The sequence below is a fragment of the Acomys minous genome (assembly GCF_964271855.1).
Source record: "Acomys minous genome assembly, chromosome: 1".
Classification (NCBI taxonomy): domain Eukaryota; kingdom Metazoa; phylum Chordata; class Mammalia; order Rodentia; family Muridae; genus Acomys; species Acomys minous.
In genome coordinates, this window is record NC_140483.1 from 88887093 (window position 1) to 88903616 (window position 16524).

The 16524-nt window shown below is 52.7% G+C and overlaps 1 protein-coding gene across 1 annotated transcript in view; it reads right to left on the reverse strand.

Annotated features, from left to right (window-relative positions):
* Positions 1-1881: 1881 nt before the first annotated feature.
* Positions 1882-16524, reverse strand: part of SHB (SH2 domain containing adaptor protein B) — a 109580-nt gene continuing 94937 nt past the window's right edge. Inside the window, exon 6 of the mRNA XM_084778222.1 lies at positions 1882-2712. Within this exon, the coding sequence (XP_084634348.1) occupies positions 2529-2712 (184 nt within the window). The 3' untranslated portion in view covers positions 1882-2528. The remainder of the gene's footprint in view (positions 2713-16524) is intronic.

Consider the following 16524-nt stretch of genomic DNA (forward strand, 5'->3'; position numbering starts at 1 on the left):
ATGCTGACAGAGGAAACCAGCCACAGCTAGAGGAAGAGGGAGGGGCTCATAAATTAAGAGGAAAAATTCCTTTTAGCATCTCCCATCCTGTAGGCTGGGTCTGGGAGAGACTTCAGGAAGATGAAGGCAGTAGTGGGAGGGAGGGAGGAGGGGGGGAAAAGTCATTTAAAGGAGCATAGGCAGAGGATGTAGAACCCCTCCCGCCCTTTCTAACACTGCCCTGGGACAAGCCTCCCTGTGGCTCAGCACACTTCAGAAAATGCCCTGGAGACCCAAATCTGAGCTTGCCAGTGTAAAGCAGCCACTGGGACCCCAGGCCTGCCTCCCCCGCCTCCAGCAGGCCTCCAGCGTGCAGGCCCTGGCAGCAGCTTGCTCCTTTTCCTCTTCATCCTCCGATGAGGGGACACAGGTCACTTTAGGCACTCCCCCTGAAAGTGGGGGGGGGGGATGAAAATGGGGGGAAAGGGTGACTTCAGGCAGCATGACCACCAAGAGGTAGGGCTGGGGCCACTGCAGCGTGGCAAGGTGGCTATGAAGATGACCCAAGAAGGCAAAGAAATGGCTTGGCCTCAAGCAGCCATTGGCAGCTACCCAAAAGAGGCTTTTAGTTCTGTCCTGTTCTGCCCCAACCTGACAGGCAGCTCTGGCAAGTCTAGACCTGCCTCAGGCCTCTGCCTCTGCATACTGAGCCTGAATCCATCGCTGGAGACAGTCAAAACTGTCATCCTCTGTGCTCTGCCCATATGTTCTGGGGACAAAGGTGTACAACCTTCCAGTCCACTCAGACCACCCATGTGGCTAGGACATGAATTTGGGAGAGGCGCTGGAACCTTGGCCAGCCAAAGGAAGCCATGCCTTTCCCACTGCCCATGGGCACAACAGAGCCAGGTGTGGTCAACATTTATCACCAACTTGACTGAACTTATAATATCCTAGGAGGCTCGCCTTTGGGACTGCCTGGGAGGGTGCATCCTGAGAGGCTTAGGACCCACCAAGAAAATGGCCATGAATTTGAAAAAGAGCAAAGTAGGGTATATGGGAGGGTTTGAAGGAAAGAAAGAGAAGGGGACATAATGCAATTATAATTTCAAAAATAAGAGATGAAATAATAATAATAATAATAATAATAGTTGCACTGTTCCATGGACTCAGGTCCCAGGATAAATACAAGAGGCCAGGTGAGTAGGGGCATTCACGTATCTGCTTCCTAAGGCCTCACACTCCGACTGAACCCTAGACTGTGGGAAGATAAACTCTCTGGTTGTCTGACTTGTCACTGTGAGAGAGGCAACCGACACACCAGGTCTGTATGTGTGCGTGCGCACAGCGGCTTTTATCCATGTGGTGACCAAGAGGGTTCCATGTCCCTTGACATATCACCTAAACAAGGTGACAGTGAGGCCATTCAGAGCCCATGGCAGCACCGGCTGTGGAGCCTGCTGGGTTGCTCCTGGGCTGTGACCTTGGGAGGCTACTTGCCCCCTCTGAGCCTCTCTTTCTCCCACGTTAAACACCTTCCAGTGCAGCGTGACCGACCAACTGATTAGGGGAGAAAACCCTCTGTAGACCCGAGGGCACTGTGTACCAGAGGGGCTAATTTGGATTTGCCATCGGCTGTCATGCATACATAGGAGGAGAGTCTGAATCCAGGGTCAGGCTGCACGTTCACACAGGTTGGCTCATCCCTCTGGCCACACTGTGCCTTCCGCCTAGATCTAGTTCACATGGTGACCACTCAGGTGCCTGGAATGTTGCCAAGACCTGACTGGAGCTCTTCACTCTCCTCCGCAGGGTCTGCTAAACCAGCCAACGAGTCCAGGACACGCATCTCGCTTGGGAATTAGACCAGCAGGCAGGCATTTAAAAAAAGGGCTAATACTATATATTAAATGACTATTTTATTTACACACCCTATTCATAAATAATTGCATCCTCTTCGACTGCACAATGGTTCCTTGACATCTAACGATTACAGAGTGTACATCTAATGGTAGATGGGGGCTTACTCTGGTTTATGGCATAGTCTCGTCAGTGTACACTCGATATGCACTCCCAGAGACTCACACATGCACCAGAGGGGGCGGCTCTCCCAGGGCCTCTTGGGCTCCCAGCACCAATGGGAAAACCTTGTCCCCCACACACAGGTGAGCTCTTGACAACTGGAGAACAAAGAGATGCAGGCCAGGGCTCCGCCCCACCCACCGCTGGGCCCCGCCCACCACCGGAGCAGCTCCACCTTTGTTCACCCTGGAAGGCATCTCTTTGGATTGCAAATAGTTTAATTCACAGAAACTCAAGGAGGGGGGTGGGGCAGAGGCTGGGGCGCTGTGGCAGCCGGCTGTCCCTCTTCATCCAGGCCTTCTCCAACCCTGTTAAGTGGCAACAGCATTCTAAGACATGCAGTGGTGTGCTAGTACCATACACACGACACACACTGGACACCGCCAGCAACACAGAGAGCTGGTCGGTGCCCTGCCAGCTCCTCCAAGTGATAGTCTTGGTCACAGAGCAGGGTGAGGCTGGTCTTTTCACAGAGTCCGCACAGCCACTGGGTAGAGGAGGGACAAGTGCTCGGCCCCTTTGATGGGCAGCTTCCTGGTGGTGTAGTAGTGGATGACTTCCGGGACACTGTCAAAAGGGGGGCTGTTCTGACCCAGAACATACTTCTCTTTGGTCTTGGCCAGTTTCATGTGCATAAAGCCCTGGTTGCTCCTGTGAACAAAACACAGAGGTCAGAGGACGCGCACAGTGCTTGAGGAGAGAGGAGGTGCTGTGAAGGTGCTGCTTGCACTTGCTTCTGCTCCAACATGCACACATACTCCCCAGGAGCTAGCTCTGGGCACTAGGGAAGGGTGCAAAGTTTCCCAGCTGTCTAGGACAAGGGGTCGCAGCCACACCTGAGGCTGCCTTCCACTCCAGCATCTGACTGGGGTCCAGAGCTAAAGCAATGTATATAAAGACTTTCCATCTGAAAACTTTTGAGCATTTTGAGAGGGTAACTAGCTCTTCTTCCTGCACTGATGCAGGGACCTGTTTAAACCTTGCAGGTTTATGTGAGATGCCCCCCACTGACAGGTGGCCTTGGCCAGTGTGGTATGTAGCAATGGCAGACAAGCTGTTCTTTTAGATAGAGGGTAACTACGTCTGAGGGAAGGGGCAACCCAGCCAGGAACTACATTTCCCAGCTTCTCTCGAGTACAGTTAGCCACATGACGAGCTATAGCCAATGGAATGTGGGCAGAAAATGCTTTCCACCAGCAGCCACCCAGAAGCTCAAGGGCGGAGTCTCTTCCTTTACTTGACTGCCCTAAAGAGAATTCTGGCTTCATCTGCACTCAACTGTCTAGGTTGTGATAACCATGCCCACCCCACCCCCACACTCAGTTTCCCCAAGAGCCTGTGCAAGAGCAGGGCCAGATCTCTGTGCCCACTCTACCTGGCTTCAGCTCTGTTCAGGAAGAACAGCTTTTGAGAAACTGAAGGAAAAACAATGGCAGACCCTGACTGCTGGGAACTCCTGAGTCCTGGTCCATCCCAGCGGGCACCCTAGCAGCATGCCAGGTGAGTACAGGTCATGGATGATGAAGGCCAAGTGTTTCAACTCTTAGCATGGCATGTCCCGGAAGACCTCTTCCATTTGAGGTCCCTAACCCTCCAGTCACACTCTGGCTCACGCACGGCTCCATCACCTTGCCTTGGTGCAGGTTGCCACTTCCTGTTCATTTACCCAAACCTGACCTGTACCCATTCTTGTGGCACTGTGCAATTTTACCCAGTGTGTTTCATTTTTTAGAAACCTAAGGTTTCAGGACTGGAGAGATCCCACTGGCTGATCGTCCACAGGACCTGGGTTCAATTTCCAGCACCCACATGGCAGCTCACAACTGTCTGTAAATGGAGATTCCAGGGAATCCAATACACTCACACACATAAATGTACAAGCAAATACCAATGTATGAAAAATAATAAAACAAAACAAAATAAAATAAACCTAAGGTTTCTGATTGGGAGTGTGCCACCATCTCAGGGCCCATCCTGGGTAACTTGTGAACAGCCCTAGGGATCCAGCAGCCAGGGCTATCTAGGTAAGCCAAGAGTCTCATGTGGACTCTGAGGGCTATGGTCTTCCTGAGCCTCAGTTGCTTTTCTGGTCTCTACAGTCCAATGGAGGTCTTAAACTTTATCTATCTCTGGGTGGAATGGGGCCCCCCAAACCTGCTATGCTCTCCAAATGGAGAGAAGAAACGTCTAATGATGTGCATGCGCCTGGCAATGCATCTGCGCACAATGGTGCATTTAGAGATGTCACCCCGGGCTTAAAGGAAATCGTTCAGAGAGCAATTACATTTCGAGAGAGAATAATTCTTGTGAAGAACTGAAATTTAAATCAAGAGTTTTAAGGCTGTGATGTTCTAATTACAGAGCCTGTGGCAAGCTCTGCTCTGCAGTGAAGGGTCACTGCACCCTGGGATGGGGGAGGAGGCGGGGGGTGGGGAACGCTTACTCAGGCACCTGGCAAGGCCAACATATCACACAGAAAACAAAAAGCCCAGTGTGCCAAGGACTCATGCTCTCAGCATGATGTAGAGCCTGCAAACACCAGCCATTCTGAAAGGGACCTGAAGCTGCAGTGAGGTGACACCCAGAAGACGCCCAGGAAGCTTGCTGAGCCTGGGAGGAAGAGGGGTGCCAAGGAAACCGACCGCGCTCCACAGTCCCATCGGAGGGAGCAAAGCGGAGGGTTTGTAAGACAGAGGCAGCCACAGCTCCTGGAGGCTGACGCAACAGCTCCCACCACACTTCAAGGGGGTCTGGGTGAGGGATTCTCAAGGTTAAAGGTTAACAGATTTCCACACTAGAGTCTTGTGCCATCCAGGAGGCAGCAAGGGTGGGAATGGCTCTAACAGGCACAGGTGGAGGAAGGCACCAGGCTGGATTTCCTATGCACACAGGGCACTCAAGGCCACCACGGCAGTCACAGCAAGGCCCAGCCTTCTCCCAGAACACGTTCCAGACCCTTAGTGCTCCACACGAAGCCAGGCAAGGTAGCAGGAGAGGCAAGGAGGCACTAGGCAGGCACCTGGCAAGGGCAAGCCAGAGACCAGAGGGACAGACTTGGGGGGCCACACACAAAACTGTCCCAGGAACTGGGACTAGCCTGAAGCCCCAGCCATGAAGACAGGGTGGCAATCCTACCCCAAGAGGTTCTTAGGTCTTTAGTCATTTCAAAGGTCACGTGACACCCCATGTGCATGCATGTATGGTGTGGGATCCCAGCCCAGCCGGTCATAAGAGACTTAGAAGTGCTACCTGGGGTGCTTTGGCCACTGGCACTACTACATGAACAGAGACCCTCAGGTATGCTGGCTCATTTTTATTGTCTTTTTGATATAACCTGGAATCAGCAGGTAAGTTTCAACTGGAGAACTGTTTAGATCAGGTTGGCCGGGGGTGGGGGCAGGGTGTAACATCTGGACTGTTTATTGTCCTCTGCTCTTCACTGTGGATGTGGTACGACTCTCAGACTACTTCCTCAACACTCCCTCAAGTCAACAGGCCCTTCTTCTCCCAAGCCGCCTTTGGTTTGGGCTTCTTTTTGCTTCTTTTGTGAGACTCTCACTGTGCAGTCCTGGCTGGCTCTGAGCTTCTTATGTAGATCAGGGTGGCCTTGAACTCACAGAGAGCTGCCTGCCTTTGCCTTCCTAGTGGTGGGATCAAAGGTACGTGCCAAAACACCCAGCCTGGTATTATCGCAGCAACAGCAATCTAACTAGAACCAGAAGGAAGAATTCAAATCTCTGTAGGTAGCAGACCGGCGCGCCACACAAGGGTGTGTCGCCTGTGGCTACTGTACTGTCACCCCTGGGATACACTGAAGCACCCGGCCAGGGAGATGCAGAGGCCACCAGAGCTCTGTGCTCCTATGCTCCTCAAGACATGGTGCAGCAGCAAGGGTGTCGCTGTGGTCCCAGGACAGCACCCCTCCCAGGGAGCTCGGACAGGCTCCTGCCAACTGTTCCTTTGTTGGCTGTCTCCTTTGATAGGACATCTTGTGAGAGCCAAGTCACAATTAGGGGTGTCTCTCTGGTGGGTGACCTCTCTTGTAAGGCCCAGGGAGGCGGAGTGCGCAGGCTGTCAGGGCACTTACATCGCTCATTACCATCACAAAAAGCACCTCCTTGTCACTGTCCCCAGGATTAGCAAGCAGGCCTGGTGTGTGCTGGCCTTAATAACAGGCCCCACCTCGCCTCCTAATCATGAGCTTTAATAAAACATCACTCAGCCCACAGCTGCCCGCCACTGAGCCAGGGTGCGAGGCCTCACCTCTTGCTTTTAGACCTAATTGCTTGATGCATATTTCATGAAGGATCTTGGGTAATAGTTATGTTAAATCGCTTCTTTTCATGATGAAATGACTTAAAAACACTTGCATATAATATTTATGTGGGAGGAAGGAGGAAATAGCCCTGTGGGACTAGCATGGATCAGCACAGGAGGAGTCCGGCTTTGCCTTGGCCAGAAAGGTGACAGGGAGCTGCTCTCTCGAGCCAAGCGTTTCATATCTGTCAGCTCTGGACCATCCATGGCCCCCAGAAGCAGTTCAGAACTCAGGATACCAGCTGATATGACTAGCACCACTTGCAGATGGGGAAACTTAGGCTCAGAAAACCATGCACCTTATTTCTTGGAGAAAGATGGGGGTCTAACCCCTTCCTTTCTCTCTTCCTCCAGGGACATAGCCCAGGCTGGCTTCAAGCTTGCTGTGTAGTCACGGATGGCCTTGGGCTCCTGATCCCCCTGCCACCTCTCAAGTGCCGGCAATAGGTGTCTTCGACCATATCCAGCTTTAATGCATGTGTCTTGGACTCAGTAGCCTGGGCTCCCCTCTCAGCCTGGCACTCAGGACCTGTAGCTACTACTGTGACTTCACCTTCTCTGAGAAGCACCCCAACTGAATGGATCCAGGTGGGTCTTAGAACTTGCCCTGTCCCAGGAGAGGGAACTCCTGTGCTTTGTGAGACCCTATCTGCTTACTGTGTGGCTTCCCAGCTGAACACACTCCCTGTTCTGGGCTCATAGCGCCTGCCTAGCCTGCAGCCAGGGTCTGCCTAGAGCAGGGAATTGCGGTCCTCTGAGGCCTCCCCAGCTGTAAGCTCCAAAGAGTAAGCTGGAGAGGGAGCCCAGAAAGGCTCCTGTGGGGAAGAGGAAACTCTCAGAAGAACAATTCTCTATAAGAGCGATGCCTTTCGAGCCATGAGATTTTCTACGGTGGGTCAGACTCCTTCCCTGGAGTTCAGAACTCCCCTATGGGACCCCTGAGCTAGCCACCGGCCTTCGCAAGGGCTTGCATGCATGAACCACAAATTAAGACCATTTTCTGCTAAACTGTCTTTTCAGAGGTTGCAGGTTAAGCCTCAGGCGGGGCACTCCCATGCTGGGACCCTGAGGGTTTGCATGCCTATCTTGTTAGGGCCATTTACGAACATCTAAATCTGACCATAGAACCCAGATTTGGGGGCAGATTAGTGAAGGAGCCAAGAGTGAGGCCATGATTTACAACACACTCAACAGCTGGAGGGGTGGAAGGTGGGGGGTGGGGGTGCAGAGTCCTGTTCTCCACGACAGAGGGAGGACTGTGCTTCAAGGCCTGAGAGGGCAGGTTCTGTGTTCATGCAGGACACACCATGTGCCCATGACAAACAGGACATGTGTGCTAAACTGAAGGGGAGCGAGGCCCTGCTCTAATGGCAAGTCTCTATGACCGTGGGAGGGAGACTGTCTTGGAAGATGGCCCTCCATGGCCACACAGAAGCTGCAAAAGAGGCAGTCCTTGCCATAACCCTGCCTCTCAGCTGCCCCCGCCCCACCCCCCAAAGCCACCAGCTTTATGCCTCAGACCTCTACACCCCTCTCACCTCTCCAGACAAGGTCTTGCTATGTAGCCCAGGCTGGCTTTGAATTCATGATTCTCCCAGATATCCCCACCTGCCCTGACCCTGACGGACACCGTGCTGGGACCACGTCTCTAGGGAAACCCTCCTTCAACTTGGGAAGCAGGTGCTCTAGCCGATCCATCAGGTGACTTGAGAGGACAGTGTCACCAGTCAGCCACTGTATGGCTGCCCTGCAGAGGTTTCTATACTCACCACAGCAACCAGAAGACAGGCCTCCCTAGCCGGAACGTACAGGTGAGGAAACAAGTTTCTTAGGCTATCTGCCTAAGTGAGACTGAAGGAGTAAGTTGTCACACCTCTCCTGGTGACACCTTGACTGAGCTCTACTCCATGGAGAGCCACAGTGATCTCTAGGTGATTTCTCTATGCACACCTCTAAAAAATCATAGCAGTACCCTTTAATTTTATTTTTTTTTAAAGATAGGATCCTGTTACGTAGCACAGGCTAGCCTTGACTTGATACATCCCAGCCCCTATCCCTAGTGCGGGGAATCACAGGTGTGGTCACAACAGTAGGCAGTGCTGCCCTGGGTCTGATCACCTGAGAAGCTCTTGACTGTTCCGGTGATTTATGACGAAGGTAGGGGACTGGCAGTAAATCCAGATGTCCGCTGCACAGATGTGAAAAACAGATGTTGAAGGGAGGGAGAAGCAATTTGCTGGGTCACAGGGCAATGACCCTGGAGCATGAACAGGTGACCTTCACTGTGGACTGTGCCCTCCAAACCCACAAGCTGGGGCCCCAAGGCCCCTTCCAGCAGAGATGCCCCAGGAGTCCAAAGAAGTAGGTGAACAGAACAGGCTGACAGAGCACAGGGTGGACACCTGCACCCCACCACCTCCAGGGAGCCTTGACAGTGATAAGCCAGAGGTGGAAAAATGTCTAAATATAAGCGCTGCTTGGTCAGACAGCTTGATTTATAGTCAAATAATTATACTTTCAGTAAAGAAACCGGCAGGGATCAGGCTTCCGGAGGTGCCCAGCATACCTCAAGTTCTAAATGACAGCCCGGGTGAAGGCCTTCCGTAAATCTCAGTGCATTAGTGCAGGGCCATCTTCAGAGGGACAAACAGGCAGGTGGACAGAGAAGTAAAAGGCTTGATCTCACACACGAAGAGGAGGTGGGGCAAGATGAGACCATTAAGGGCAATTTTCTGAGGTTGGAAAAACCCACATGAGGTGCCATCCTAACAGCCAGCTGTCAATGACAAGACGTGGGCTGGAGTGAGCGGAGCTCCGTACAGGGCAGGTAATGTGGTTTGATGGTGTCTCCCCCTTGGGTCAGTGCTCCCCACCCACCCTCTGACTCATCTGTGAACATGTGAAACCGGCAGGAGGGCTGGCAGTGACAGCTGGCACCGGCCCAAGCAGACTCAAGCCACACATCCTGGCTCGGTCTCCGCTCCCACTGATGTCCCTGGGCTTCGGGCTCCTGAGATGGCGGTCATTCCACTGCTGCTCTCAGGCCAGCGAGAGTCGTGGCTGCATGGGTGGGGGAGGGGAGAACAGGCACTGTTGTCCAGCACCATCCACGTGGCTTTCTGGGCTTGGAGACACAGACACAACACAAAGCAGGAGCCACGAGCCTGGGCCAAATAGGATGGACAGACAGGTCTCTCCCGGCCCACATTCTCCTTAGAAGATTGAGGCTCTCAACTGGGCCTATCACCCCAACTTCCTCCTTAGTCACCAGCACAGAAATCACACCTAGCTGTCTGCGCACACATTTCCAGGATAAACAAATGTGACTGAAGGCCAGCTGGCTCCTTGGTAAAGGCTCAAGACATAACACAGGACCTGCCAACAAGGCTTGGGTCCTAAGGCTTCTAGACTCCTTCCAAGAACCAACCCTGGCACCTGGCCCTCCTATTCCCATAACCAAATTTCAGGGACTGTATCTCACAGGAGGGAGAACACTCCTGGGCCTGGGAGACAAGGATGGATACAAGCCAGGGCCCAAGGCCAGCCAGCCTGCCCTGGGTCTGAGGCCCACGCTGCCCCTCTCAGAACCTGCTGTAAAGGCTGTCCTGAGTTCTTGGGGTCTGAGCTGGCAGGTGAAGAGCAGCAAAGGTCTTTTCTGGTGCAGATGCAAGGCCCAGGGCTGGGCCCCCAAGACTGGCCTCACTTTCCCTGCTGGTCAGAAGCTGCCACACAGATGCTATCCATCTGCTCTGCTGTTCACGGCCAAACTGCTAACCTCAAACCAGTGACAGCCAAGCTGCCCTCTGCCTGCAGCCTCTCCGGTTAGTTGGGAGGCCTGAGGTGTTGGTCCCAGTGTTGTCACTGAGTATCAGTGAGCAGAGGAGGTGACACTGGCAGGGTGTTTACCGTCCTGAGGATCACTTCCCAACAGCAAGTGGTGTTTTAAGACACCTGAAAGCACAGTTTCCACCCAGCTGGTGGCTCAGGCCTGTAATTTCAGCTGTTTGGCAGGATGAGACAGGAAAACTCCAAGTTCAAGGACAGCCTGGGTTAGAGTGAGGTTAAGGTGACCCTACGTAACTCTAAGAGCCTGTTTGGAAATATAAAGTGCAGCCAGGTGCGGTAGCACATGCCTGTAACCCCAGCACTCTGGGAAGCAGAGACAGGTGGATCTCTGTGAGTTTGAGGCCAGCCTGGTCTACAAAGTGAGTCCAGGACAGCCAAGGCTACACAGAGAAACCCTGTCTCCAAAAAGAAAAAAGAAAAGGTGAATAGAAGAGTGGAACACTTGCTTAGCATGCTTGAGGCCCAAGCTCAGCTCCCTCCACTCCCAGACTGCAAAAACAAAACAAATCCACATTGTTGTGTGAGGGAGCCACAAGAGCACAGGAGGAGGAGCCAAGTGTGGTGGGAAACCCTGGAATCCCAATGTCTAGGAGGCAGAGGCAGGAGGATCAAGAGTTTGAAGTTAGCCTGGGCTATTTAGTGAGTTTAGAGTTAAGCCAAGTGACCTGAGATGCTGTTTCAAAAAGCTAAAGAGGGGAGTTCTATTAAAAACAGTTTAGCTGGGTGTGGTGGCGCAGGCCTTTAATCCCAGCACTTGGGAGGCAGAGGCAGGCGGATCACTGTTGAGTGTGAGGCCAGCCTGATCTACAGCCAGGACTACAAAAGAAACCCTATCTGGAAAAACTAAAAAATAAAACAAAAGAAAACCCCCCAGTTTATTCCATGACCTTAGTAGGCACTGAGCGCTGGCTGGGAGTACAACAGGACTCAGAGCTTCCGAGAGAGGAGGCTCCCAGCGAGTGGCAGGGCTCAGTCCCTCTACTCTCACTGTGATCTGTTCAGGCCGTCAGTGGTAAGGACCATAGTGACCATAGTGACCCAGCCCTATGAGGTCAAGTAAGGAACAGGAGGGTGGGAGAGGAAGCAGCCATTTTCCCACACTGTCTGGAGTCTGGGTTAGGGTGGGCTCAATAGTCCTCTAACCTCAGGATGGCTTTTCTCCCGTCTGCAAGTTCTAGGGCACGTAGTAGATTGCCAATAGCTCAGACACGTGAACAACAGTGACGGTCTCCAGAGACCTCCTGGCCAGCAGTCCTTTTGAGCCCAGTGTTGAGAGCTCAGGGTCCTAGCCTGCTTCCCTCTCCCAGGCCTCAGTCTCCCACTCTATACACCGAGACAGGGGACCATGGAGGGAGGCCCCACCAACACTAACTAAGATACCTAATGCCTATCAAATCATGCCTATTTACATACAGAGAGGGGAAAAGCCTTCCATCCTCACAGGTACCTGAAAGCCCAGGACCGGAGGGCCAGAGGTAGGTGTCATAAACTGTTTCTTCGGGTGTGTCCTTGAAGACACTTCCCAGGCTTGCGGCTCCCTGGGCCTCTTTGGGGCCAGCACCTGCCTTCAGCGTTTTTCAGGGGATCCTGAGGACCACCTTTCCAGTCCCACTTGAGGAGGGAATGCTCTTACTGCTCCTGCAGCAGCACCAGTGAGCTCTCAGGCGCCAGCGAATACCCCACCTTCCAGTCTCCGCTCTGAGCTGGAATACACCTACTGTAGCTTGCTGGTGGTAGCTCCTGCTCCAAGCTCTGGCTCTGGCAGGCCGTAGGCATGCTATCTGCCTGGGAAGGGCAGAGGAGCACAGAAGGCAGCTCCTGCATAGCCTTATGGGAGTACAACGCCCTCCTTCCCTGGGGTCACTTCTGTGTTTGCAACCCAACTGGCCTGCCTGGTGTCTCTGGTGGGTTTGTCCAGCTATGCTCCTGGTCCTGCCATCTGCAAATGCACTCCACCATTAACGGGGGTGGGGGTGGGGCGGCCTGCTGACTTCCCAAGTGCACCTCTTCCAGCTCCCACTTCTCCCACTTCTCAAAGGACAGGATCCCACTTGACTTCCCCTGCCCCACCCCCATTAGCCATCAACTACAGAAAGTTCTCACCTTCTAACCCAAACGAAAGGACACATGTTCACAACTGCTAACGCGCAAAAGCCACACCTTAGGCCACACTCAGAACATTCGACAATTCCAGAAGGTCACCGTCTTTTCTCAGTTGTCTTGGCTTTGGAGGGCAAAACTGCTCATGTTGGACGTTCAATCTGGCAGCATCCTGACAGCCTCTTTCCACAAGGTAGAGAGCATTCTCAAAATTAAATCTCCAGCTCTGTGCTCCCTAATGAAATTGATTTCTGCTTTGATACACAACAAAGCCTCCATTTTATTATTTGGCTAGGGTTTGGCCACATTAATTATGTTTTTTTTTTCAAGCATGGCTGCAAGTAATTAGTTACAGTTGCTCACCATCAGAACTGCCTGCCTGCCTGCTAAAACCGTGATTCCCACAAAGATCAACCCTGGATGGTGTTTTGGGCTTGGAACTATCTTGGACAGGAACGATGATCTCCACAGCCCGGAAACCGGAACTTGTAAGGGGCATGCTGCTCTGTGGATGCAGAACACATGGTCCAGGCGTGAGAGTCACCATCCCAAGCTCGTAATCACTGCTCCTGGTGCCATTCTACCTGCCTCAGAGGACACTGGTCACCGCCTGTTCAGGGCACAGGGCAGACACCTCACTTTGTGGAAGGATGTGTCTTACACATCACTTGCCCTTTGATGACAAAGATGTGGCGGAGAATTAGGCAGAGGATGCAGGGCTATAACGGCTGGTGGCTGGCGCAGCTACAGGTGGATAATCCTTGCCTTCCCTGGACTCACTCTGTAGACCAGGTTGGCCTCAAACTCACAGAGATCACTGGGCAGGATGGCTAACTTCCTCTGTTTTCTCCTTTCAGATCTGTTAAGGTCTCAGGGGTTGAAGGCTTGTTGTCCAGCAGATGGTGCTGTTTTGGAGGGCGGAGCCTGAGCTAGGGAGGGAGGTCACTAGGAGAAAGTCTTTGAAGATTACACCTGCCTTAGCTCTAGCTTGCTGTTTCCTAATCAACAACGATGTGAGCAGCCTCCAGCACGTTCTCCCACCACTGAGCTGCTCTGCTCTCTCTGCTGTGGATGGAAATTATGAGAAAAAAGTTGCCATCAGTCTCTGAAGTTCTTTCTTTCAGATGCTGTGGTCACGGCAACAGGAGGCTATACAAACTTCGTACATCTTATAAGGCCCCCATCCACACGCAAGAAGCCTGTTAGTGCCCCATCAGAATTCGTCTGCCTCCCTGCCTGTATGCTCTACCTTAAGCATCCGGCTGAGAATGTCGCAGGATGAACCCCACACCTGGAGGCTGTCAACCGCATGTGGATTTCCAAAAGGAAAACTTTCAAAGGGGGAAGGGGGAAAAAAAGATATTCTATTTAAAGCACTTCTAATAAGCCAGCTTTGCCAAACCCAACTGTTGCTGATAAACCTCTTGGGTGAAGTAATCTTAAAAAGCATGATTAAAGTGACAAATGTTTTGGGGGGTAGGGGCGAGGATTACCCACTGGGGGTACCAACCTGGATCTAAGCAGTTGGAGGGGAAGTGCCAGGATGTACATGCATGCCAGGGGCCCCCTTCTCACTCATACCCCCATACAAAGCCAAACGGTGCCTTTACAGCTTTAGCATTAGAGCTATGGGAGCCAAGATGAGGGCTGTAAAACCTGACATCTGATTTCATAAATCTGCCTCAAACACCAAGAACATTGATGATGAAAGCAGGAGAAGGAAAGACAGCACTTGTAGGCCCAGAAGGGTCATAACCTTGCAGAGCAGGGAGGTGGGACAAGACTATGACAAGTTGCTGGCAGCATCTACATCTCTCACCTCCTGACTCTGCTTTACCTGCCAGGAGGTCTAGGGAACAGTTAAATCCTGTATATGCCCTGGAGGTTTTTGAGATCCACCAGATGCCTCTACAGTCAGGGCTGATGGGGTTTGCATTGGGAGCCTTGAATTGTTTACCATAGTGGAAGAGAAACAAAATCCTCCACCACACCCCTCTCAAGGTGGGCACCAAGACTGCAGCGAACCCCTGCCTCTGTGCAGCATCTCAATGCCACAGCTGAGCACAGTTCCATAAAGCCCTGTATCCTTATGCAAGGCCTTGGGGGCACAGAGGTGGGAAGCCCGGTACCAGCAGTAGATGCCTGCTCTTCCTCCTCACGCAGACACAATCTGCAGCTGCACTCATGGCCTCTCCTCCTCAGCACTGCACAGGATCCCCCTGAAGGCCCCAAGCAACCATTTCCTGGATGGCTCTGGCAAGATTTCATTCAGTACATTACATTAACAAGCTGGTGTGAGGGTGATTAGAAAAAACAAAAAACAAAAAACGTTCTGGTTTGGAGAGATCAGCCGGCACCTCCAAAGGAAAGTGTCCAGGCCACAGAAGCTTCCTGGTGACGGATGGGCGGTTGGAATGCCTCCCCTGGTGGCTGAGGCACACGGGCAGATGAAGCAGGCTGATAGGAGATAATTAAAAGCCTGCTGGAAATGTAATCGGGGTGCTTCAGATGCTGGAGAGGACCTGGGAGGAACAAAGGGCAACACTGTATCTGGATGGAGCCAGCTGGGAACGGCGACAAGCATCACCTCCTGGTACAAACGGTGTGGACTGGCAGTGTGAGGCAGAGTCAGCACAGCACATACTGACCCCAAGACCTTCACAAGTGGGGGTGAGGACAGAGAGCTGCATCTGGGAGAAACTTTTTTTTTTTTTGGAGACAGGGTTTCTCCGTGTTAGCCTTGGCTGTCCTGGACTCGCTTTGCAGACCAGGCTGGCCTAGAACTCACAGCAATCCTCCTGCCTTTGCCTCCCAAGTGCTGAGATTAAAGGCATGCGCCACCATGCCTGGCCTGGGAGGGACATTTTCAACAACCTTGATCCCCTAGATTCTCAGGAAGCTGGGCACAGCCCTCAATTCTGCCTTTCCTTTCCCTTCCTGCTTTGTCACCCATCCACCGACAGCCCTTGTCCTTCCCCGAGCTGGTGCGGCTCCCCTCCCCTCTCTCCCTCTGCCCCCCCCCCCAGCTCTTCTCTCCTGACCTAGCACACATCCACGAGCAGAAGCACTCCTGAAAAGCTAAGGAGGTACCCCAGCCTGTGAACGGACTCCAGCTTCTAGATACCCCCACTTCCCACGCAGTACCTCCATATTTCGTTGGAGGGAACAGCTAAGAGGGGTCAGGGAGTCCACCTTGCCCTCCCCTAGCTATGTGGCCTAGAACAGGTTCCTGGCTTCTCTGAACCTTGGCATCCTCCACCATAAAAAGGGAACAGTGAAGGCTGCATTTCATCACTGGTGGTTTGAAACTGGACTCAGAGAAGAAAGCAGAAGCCCCCATGGGTTAAGAGGCAGAGGAGCCCTATTTTCAGGTTCTGCCTTAATTCCCAGAGCTTTTATGTCTTCAGGCTTTTGACACGTCACGACTGCCTGGGGAAAGGTGCCAGAGGACGCCTGACCTGCGTCCTGCCAGCAACATCTGGTGAAGTCCTGGTGTAAGGAACGGGGGTGCCTTCTGCTCAGATGGACCCCACAGGGCAGAAGGAATGTCAGGCTGCATTAGACTCTGAGCGGCTCGCACAGCTGTGGTACCACATGACCTCTGCTAGCTGCAAGAACAAAAGCATAGTGCCTGCTTTTCTCATCACAGTGTGTCACAGAGGGAGATCTTTCTTTAGTTTTTTTTGAGACACGGTCTCTCTGTGTAGGCTTGCCTGTCCTGGATTCACTTTGTACATCAGGCTGGCCTCGAACTCACAGAGATCCGCCTGCCCCTGTCTCCCAAAGTACTGGGATTACAGGCGCCAGCACACCCAGCTGAGCTACACTTTCTTAAGTGCCCACCCCCTTCTGGTGTCCTCACTGTCATATCTCATGGTGGCATTTCAGTAATGCAGAGCTGTTATGTCGCACCTGCTTTGTGAGGAACTCAAGCTGAGGTCTCCGCCTGAATCTCTTCCCAAAAGAAGAGCCAGGACTACTATGGGATTCCTATCTACCTGGGGAGAATGTGGGATTTGAACCCACGCCTTCTGAACTTGCTTGGACTTTATTTATACTACCTCCCCCCCCCCCGCCCCGGCCCCCAAATGGCTGACACACAGGCTCTGGGACCTGGCGAGTGGCTGGCTGGCTGGCAGGCAGGCACATCTCACTGCTGAATCACAACTGTCAAGGCGTCCTCTCACTCTGCAGGCCACC